The 7,954-nt window shown below is 36.8% G+C and overlaps 1 protein-coding gene and 1 pseudogene across 1 annotated transcript in view; one reads left to right on the forward strand and one right to left on the reverse strand.

The window, feature by feature from the left end:
• The window catches only part of NBEA (neurobeachin), a 600,762-nt gene that overhangs the window by 133,828 nt on the left and 458,980 nt on the right, over positions 1-7,954 (forward strand). The window contains exons 18-23 of the mRNA XM_023531608.1: positions 259-340; positions 572-695; positions 1,529-1,721; positions 3,320-4,336; positions 5,972-6,189; positions 7,140-7,275. Of these exons, the coding sequence (XP_023387376.1) occupies positions 259-340; positions 572-695; positions 1,529-1,721; positions 3,320-4,336; positions 5,972-6,189; positions 7,140-7,275 (1,770 nt within the window). The remainder of the gene's footprint in view (positions 1-258; positions 341-571; positions 696-1,528; positions 1,722-3,319; positions 4,337-5,971; positions 6,190-7,139; positions 7,276-7,954) is intronic.
• On the reverse strand, positions 2,185-2,303 carry LOC111740989 (annotated as a pseudogene).

The raw sequence follows: 7,954 nt of genomic DNA on the forward strand, positions 1-7,954 counted from the left end.
AGAATAAATTCTTGGATTTCTTAATCTTTTTTTCTGTAGATATCGACCCTGGTTTTGTCTTTATCCATAATAAACAAAATTTGAAGATTCCAGAGTTTAGAATTGTGTGAAATTCACTAGAAGATATTTTAGAAGAGATTTCTTTTGATTTGAACAGAATTGACATTTTTTTTGCAATTTTTTGTATGTAAATGTACATATATATTGTAATTGTTTTAAATTATTTTCTAAATGAAATTCAAATTCTTTGTTTTTCAGATATTGACAGAGCAAGTATGTACTCAAGTCGTCCACAAACCACATCCAGAGCCAGATTCTACAGTGAAAATTCAGAATCCAAGTGAGCAAACAACAGTTCTTTATTGTAATGCAGTGGTAACATGGTAACACGAGACTAAATCTGAACTTCTTCCAACCACTTAAGTCATCATGGTGTTTACATAGTTCATGAAGCTTATAACTCACCTCCCATAGACTAAGCTTTTAGTTGAAAATCAGTAGACACATTGTGAAGGGAAGATTGATGTAGTTATAAATCTATACTGTATCTTTTTTTGTTGTTCTTTTACAGTGATTCTCAAGGTGGTGGCAACTTTGTTAAAAAACTCTACACCAAGCGCAGAACTGATGGAAGTTCGCCGTTTATTTTTATCTGACATGATAAAACTTTTTAGTAACAGCCGAGAAAATAGAAGGTAAGGAATTTGGATACTAGAATTAAATTTTATTCCATAATTAGTTTTCTTTTCTTTTCTTCATTTTCAGTCTCTTTCACAGAAAAAAAATTTTAACTCTTTTCCATATTGCTAAATACTTTTGTTAGAAAAGACATTGTATGTTTCTTGGTATAATCTGCATTTATTATACTTCTATTTTCATGTTTTTATGTGTATGGGTAGTTTAATAGAATACATGAATACATTTCCACAAACCATTACTTAAAATGTACTATTTCTTTTAGTGCTGTGTGTCACCAACAATACTTTTCATTGTAATTGTGTTGGATTTGCTCATATTCATCCATGTTTTTCCCAAGTTTGTCTGATAACCGATGTCATGTGTTTTTAAACTGGTTACCTACGACATGGGGTACAGTCTGAGACCTGGTTGCTGGCTGAGTCTTTACCTTAACGTGTATTGATTGTCTGGTGTGTATAGAGCACCTTGCTGCACAGGTTGTCTTATGCAGTCTGCAGTCTCAGCACAATTTAGTGGGAAAGATGACGACAAAGCAGGGGTTACTGTATGATGTATTAAGTGCATAGTGAGTGCTACATGTGACGAGGGAGTAGAGAAATAATAAAGGAATCTGGGAGACTTAGGAAAGCAATTTTAAAGGATAATTTAGATTTTTCCAGGTAGAAAAATGGGGCGAACATCATTTCAGGTGTAAAATACAGAATGTGCAGGACCACTATGTGCCTTGTTTTGCCTCAGTCACATCATGTTTCTGCTATTTATCTAAGTTTAAAAGTAGTAATTTCTAACGTAATTTGGGTATTTTTAATGAGTTTATTTTCCCCACTAGATGTTTATTGCAGTGTTCAGTGTGGCAGGATTGGATGTTTTCTCTTGGTTATATCAATCCTAAAAATTCTGAAGAACAGAAGATTACTGAGATGGTCTACAATATCTTCCGGATCCTTCTGTATCATGCAATAAAATATGAATGGGGAGGCTGGAGAGTCTGGGTGGATACACTCTCAATCGCTCATTCCAAGGTAACAGTGTTTTATAGCATCAGTTTCGGCTGTGGATTAAAGGCCTGTGAACACTCTTCTGGTGCCATCTTGTGGGCATCTTCCATTAAGGCCAACTCGTTATCCCAATTTTCTTTGTTTTCTGTCCCGCCGCACCCCCCTCAGTCCCCCACTGTTCATACACTGTTAGATCTTGAAGTATTTTGTAGATCATTTAATTGAAACTCTATAAATTAGGAATTTTAGACACCAGATGTGACCCCACATATGTTTTATAGCAGATCTGAGAACTTGAGTCTGAGCCAGTTGCTCTTATAAAAATTAAAACATACCTTCTGATACTTATAAGAATATTTCATGAGATAGACTCTGAAATATACTTTTTAAGACTTGTTTTTTAGGCGAGACAACCCTTGGTTGACCTCACAGATTGCAAGGACCTTGTCAGCTTACAATCTCTTATTTTTTTATTTTTTATTTTTCACACCTACAGCACCCGATCTTCCTAGGTGGTCTCCTATCCAGGTACTAACCAGGCCCCACTCTGCTTAGCTTCCAAGATCAAACAGGATCAGGCTTATTCAGGGTAGTATGGCCTTAGACACTTTTTAAGACTTTTAAAAAGTAGGCAGAAATCAATTTTATTTCTAATAAATACATTTAAAGTGTATAAGTTTAGTGGTATTTTAAATTGCATTATCTTTTTAATCCTGAGAATCTGTATTTCTGCAATTTTAAATATTACCTAATCTTTGGTAAAAAGAGAATGTAGTTTGCCACTATTGGGACTTGATTTTATCTTTTGTAAAATGAAGGGGTTTTGGCATAAGAACAATCTCCAAAGGAATGTCCCTTGCAACCTAAAATTTTGTTATCCTATCATTTAAGTATAAATTAATATATATGTCTATAAGGACAGATTTTCAACTTTTTTTTTAATTTTATAAGTTTTTATTTATACTAAAAACTTAAATTTTATTATATATTGGCATCTTTTATTACATTAACAAATTTGAAAATAGTATTTTATAGGAAAAGACATTGCATTTTTAATGTAAGTTAGATAGACATAGCTTGATTATTCCTAAACAAGCCCATATAAAGTAATAAAGTAGCCTATATATAAAGATAAAATTATGATTTTTTAAACAATTTATAAATATATATGTTCACATATATGTTTGAGTTTTTTAACCTCAGTTGTAAAAATAGGCACACATGTGAGTAATAGGTGGTGAAAACTGATCTAGTCATAGTATCTTGGATACTGTATATTATTAGCCAGTTCTCTCTTTAGCTCAAATACTTCAGATGTGTAGGAGTTCTTCTGGCATATTAGGTAAGGTTAAGATTAACCGAAGAGAAAAGGTCACTTATTTAAAACTTTAATATTGTTAGTTTACCTGTGCGTCTTTGGACATATAAGTCATACCTTACCTTTTTTGATGATTATTTGCAATTACTTGATGAAACTAAGCACTTGTCTTAGGATTAATATGTGTCGTGTTTAAAATCTTAAAATTCATGGCGCCATTTTGCTATTACTATAATTTTATTTGTATCTTTTTTCTTCTTGATATATAAAAAATACTTTACTGTTTTCTTTATGTGTTCCTCAGGTCACTTATGAAGCCCATAAGGAATACCTAGCCAAAATGTATGAAGAATACCAGAGACAAGAGGAGGAAAACATTAAAAAGGGGAAGAAAGGGAATGTGAGCACCATCTCTGGCCTTTCATCACAGACAACGGGAGCGAAAGGTGGGATGGAAATTCGAGAGATAGAAGATCTTTCACAGAGCCAGAGCCCAGAAAGTGAGACGGATTACCCTGTCAGCACAGATACTAGAGACCTGCTCATGTCAACAAAAGTGTCAGATGATATTCTTGGAAATTCAGACAGACCAGGAGGTGGTGTCCACGTGGAAGTGCATGATCTCTTAGTTGATATAAAAGCAGAGAAAGTAGAAGCAACAGAGGTAAAGCTGGATGACATGGACCTATCACCGGAGACGCTAGTAGGGGGGGAGAACGGGGCGCTCGTGGAGGTCGACTCTCTGTTGGATAACGTGTACAGTGCTGCCGTGGAGAAGCTGCAGAACAACGTACATGGAAGTGTCGGTATCATTAAAAAAAATGAAGAAAAGGATAATGGTCCTTTGATAACATTAGCAGATGAGAAGGATGAACTTCCCAATAGTAGCACATCATTTCTCTTTGATAAAATACCCAAACAAGAAGAGAAACTCCTTCCTGAACTTTCTAGCAATCACATTATTCCAAATATTCAGGACACGCAAGTACATCTCGGTGTCAGTGATGATCTTGGATTGCTCGCTCACATGACCGGTGGTGTGGACTTAACTTGTACAGCAAGTATAATAGAAGAAAAAGAGTTCAAAATCCATACGACTTCAGATGGGATGGGCAGTATTTCTGAAAGAGACTTGGCATCGTCATCTAAGGGCTTAGAGTATGCCGAAATGACTGCTACGACTCTGGAGACTGAGTCCGCTGGTAGCAAAATCGTACCAAATATCGATGCAGGAAGTATAATGTCAGATACCGAGAGATCTGACGACGGCAAAGAATCGGGAAAAGAAATCCGAAAAATCCAGACCACTACTACAACACAAGTGAGTTATCCTATATGAGTTCTAAAAATCCATCGAATAGATATTGAGTTCTTAGCACCAATTACACCATGTTTATGTTTAAGTATGATATAGTAATTCATGGAATTGAGTAGGGTGGTAGGACATATAAAAAGAAATTTAAAATATCTAAATTTTATTTCCAACTCTGCCACATTCTGTCTGTGTGACGTTGCTCAACGTCTCTGGGCCTGAATTTTCTTATACAGGACAACAGGTTGTACTAGATTGAAATATGGTTCTAACATTTTATGACCCTGTGACCACATTTACCCATTTTGGACACGAAATCTTCATTCTGAATACTCGATTAACCTTTTAAGCTTCAGACCCAACCCCGTTCTGTGGATTATAGAAAAGAGGACTTGGAGCCCAGATTGAACTGATCAGTGAGATGAAGGGGTGTGAAAAGGGAGCTGCCATTAATCAGTGCCTGCTGTGCGCCAGGCTCTGGCTGTGTGTTTTCAGATTTAATCCCCACAAGCATCCTGTGAGGTAGGGAATATGGCTGAGGAAATTTGGCATTATCAGCAGTGAGAATTTTCTTCACAGCCACATCCATAGAATTCTCTGCGAGAAGATTAAAGGCTCTTGGGCCTGCGGCAGGGACGTGTTACTGCTGCAGTTTGGCCAGGCCAGAGTCAGGCTGAAAACGGATGGCGTTTTCCGACATGGATTTTCATTGCTGAGCTTTGAGTTTTAAGACTACTTCCTCGCTTTCTAGGCTAAGTGATACCTTACAGTTAAGAGTTGAAGAAAACTTTTACCCTTAGTGATTTGTTTTGTTATTGTTCTCTGAGTTTTCCACTCAGTTTTTAATTTCATTGACAAGAAATTTAACATGTTCTGTTTTAAAGAATAAACCATACCTAACTGGTGTCTGTACTCTAATAAGAATCCTTAATAAATATACTGTGTGGGAAAGGTGTTTTTATTTTTTCTCTGTTAACTGCCAGTTTCCATTTTTGCGGCATTTGTACTACAGAGATAATTAGCAAGGGATGGGAATACTCAATTAGGTACAGATTTAAAATCAAAGAAAGCACGGGGCATTGTTTATTGAACATAATCGCTAGGCTTGTCTGGTTTTCAGTCAGAGTTCATAGGCATTTTTCTGGTTTTCTAACTTATCAAACATTTGTTTTTCTAAATTGAAGTATTGTGAGTGAAGTAGACTTTGAAGTTAACTTGAATCGGTTCAAGAAGTGTTTCTTTTAATCTTGTGGTTTTAATTACAATCAGTCGATGGTGTACATCCAGTCCACTTCACTTTGAGTACATGCTCACTTTCACAGGGAAGAGATGTGGCCACATCCAGACCTCGTAAACGTGTAAAGAGGGCCTGGTTTTTAATGTGAACTTTGGTGTTAAGCTGAGCTATTCGATTTCCTTGCTTAGTTCCTGGAACTGCAGAATAAAAGTAATGACAGTAGCTTTTTCAGCATTAAAAGATCCCTGAGCAGGAATCGCCAGGTAAATAATATATGTACTGTATACTGACCTGCTAAGGTCATATTCAAAAGCTTTTCTTCCCTCACTCGCGTTCCCGTGCTGTTTTCATTTTGAAACCAAGTACTTCTTCCGCACTCTACAGACATTCGCCTTTTCTCTCTCCAGGCGGTTCAGGGTCGGTCCGTCACACAGCAGGACAGAGACCTCCGGGTGGACCTGGGCTTTCGCGGCATGCCCATGACAGAGGAGCAGCGGCGCCAGTTCAGCCCGGGCCCTCGCACCACCATGTTTCGTATTCCGGAGTTTAAATGGTCTGCAATGCACCAGCGACTGCTGACCGATCTGCTGTTCGCTTTGGAAACAGATGTGCATGTTTGGAGGAGGTAGACATATTTGTTTTCTATAAATAAGATTACATTCAATTAAGAATTTTAATATTTTAAATTTCTGGCATAAACTGATTCATAAATGAATTAGATCTTTAAATTTAGTAAAAGTAAACTGATTTTTTTTTTTTATAGAAACCTAAATATTTTCATAAAGGTTATAAGGCCTGGGGCTCATATCAAAAGGATCCAAGAACTTAGACTTAAGACAACGAAAAAGCAAAATTCTGAAATCTGGTATTGCCTGTTCTGTATTAAAAAGAGATTTAACAACAAAAAAGTTTGGTTCAATGAAATGTCCACATTTTTATCTTTGTTAAAATTAAAAAAGCACATACTAAACTTATTTTTCCTAGTAGATTATAACATATATGTACATATATATTATAGCATATAACATGTATGATTTTAAAATAATATTTAAAATCACCTTATGATATCTATTTTTAGATCCTATACCACTTAAGTGGTTAGTGGGTAACAGCTCAAATATAATCAGTTAAAGAAAATGAAGTCCACATAAATTAAATCATTAGCTTGCCTCATTTTCAATTTAATTTTAATAGCAAATGTGCAACAAATTAATCATTTACGAGAGTGTGTACTTTAAATGTGCAAGCATATGAATTGAGAAGTCGACGGCCCTGAGTAACAGACCACCCCGCCATCAGCGGCAGTCCATGGCATGACAGTCTCGGGACTCTGCTTCTCATAACTTTCCTTCTAAGAGTCAAGGTTGCTGCTTCAGCTCCCAGCATCAGATCGATGCAGGAAGTTCACCCAGCTAGAGCGCAGGGATTCTTCCTCCTCCTCCATCCGCTTCTTCCTTCCTCCTTCTCCTTCTTTCTCTCCCCTACCTCTTCTCTCTCCTCTTTTCTTTTTCTCTTTTTTCTCCTCCTAAAAGAAGCCACTCAAAAATTTCTCCCATATGTCTCACGTGCCACCAGGATGATATGCTCATCTCTAAGTCAATCACCAGCAAAAAGGAAAGGAGTTATAGTGACTGGCCCAGACAGAGCAGTACTGGTTAATACTCAGTACTCAGCAGCAGGGGTGAAGCCAGCCTTTCCTATACTCCATCTAGTTCAATGATAGAACGAAATCTAGATGGTGTTGGTGGGAGAGGAGGAGTAACTATCACGGAAGAGGTCAGTGTCTGCCATGGAAAGCTTTTACTTCTGATTTTATTCGATCATTTTGTCCGTAAGTCCACTCCTGTGTAAAACAAAGGAGTTTCATTGCTGGAGGTGTTATATGCCAAATCACCTGGGGACGGTGAATAAGGAAACTGGAATGCCGTGAAATACATTATTAGGAACACGGGTATCAGTGTGTGGGAGTACGTAGCGCAATTGACTGATTACCATATTAGTAGCCTCCACGTGACTGTGATTTGATTTTACTTCCCTTAACATACTGTGTCTTTTTTTTCCCTTTCAAGGGTTCTCATAAATTTCCCCAAATTGAATTTCATATAATTAAAAAATTTTAAAAGATAGCATTTTGTATTTAGGACAGGGTCAAACAACGAGATCTAAATGTAGTAGATGGTATTTTACAGATCTAAAAAGGTGAGAATCATTGACTTAAATTTGATCATGGAGTAACTTCTTTTCTCTCGATTAGAAAACAGTTTGTATTCGTGACTGACAGCAGACTGAAGTAGTGTCTTGTCACTTCTGTGACTCACGGTATACATTTTCAGTATGGCTGGTCAGAGGTAGGGGCTGCATTCTGGTGATGCAGCAAGCTAAAACTGCTT

This window comes from Pteropus vampyrus, unplaced genomic scaffold (assembly GCF_000151845.1).
Source record: "Pteropus vampyrus isolate Shadow unplaced genomic scaffold, Pvam_2.0 Scaffold71, whole genome shotgun sequence".
Classification (NCBI taxonomy): Eukaryota; Metazoa; Chordata; class Mammalia; order Chiroptera; family Pteropodidae; genus Pteropus; species Pteropus vampyrus.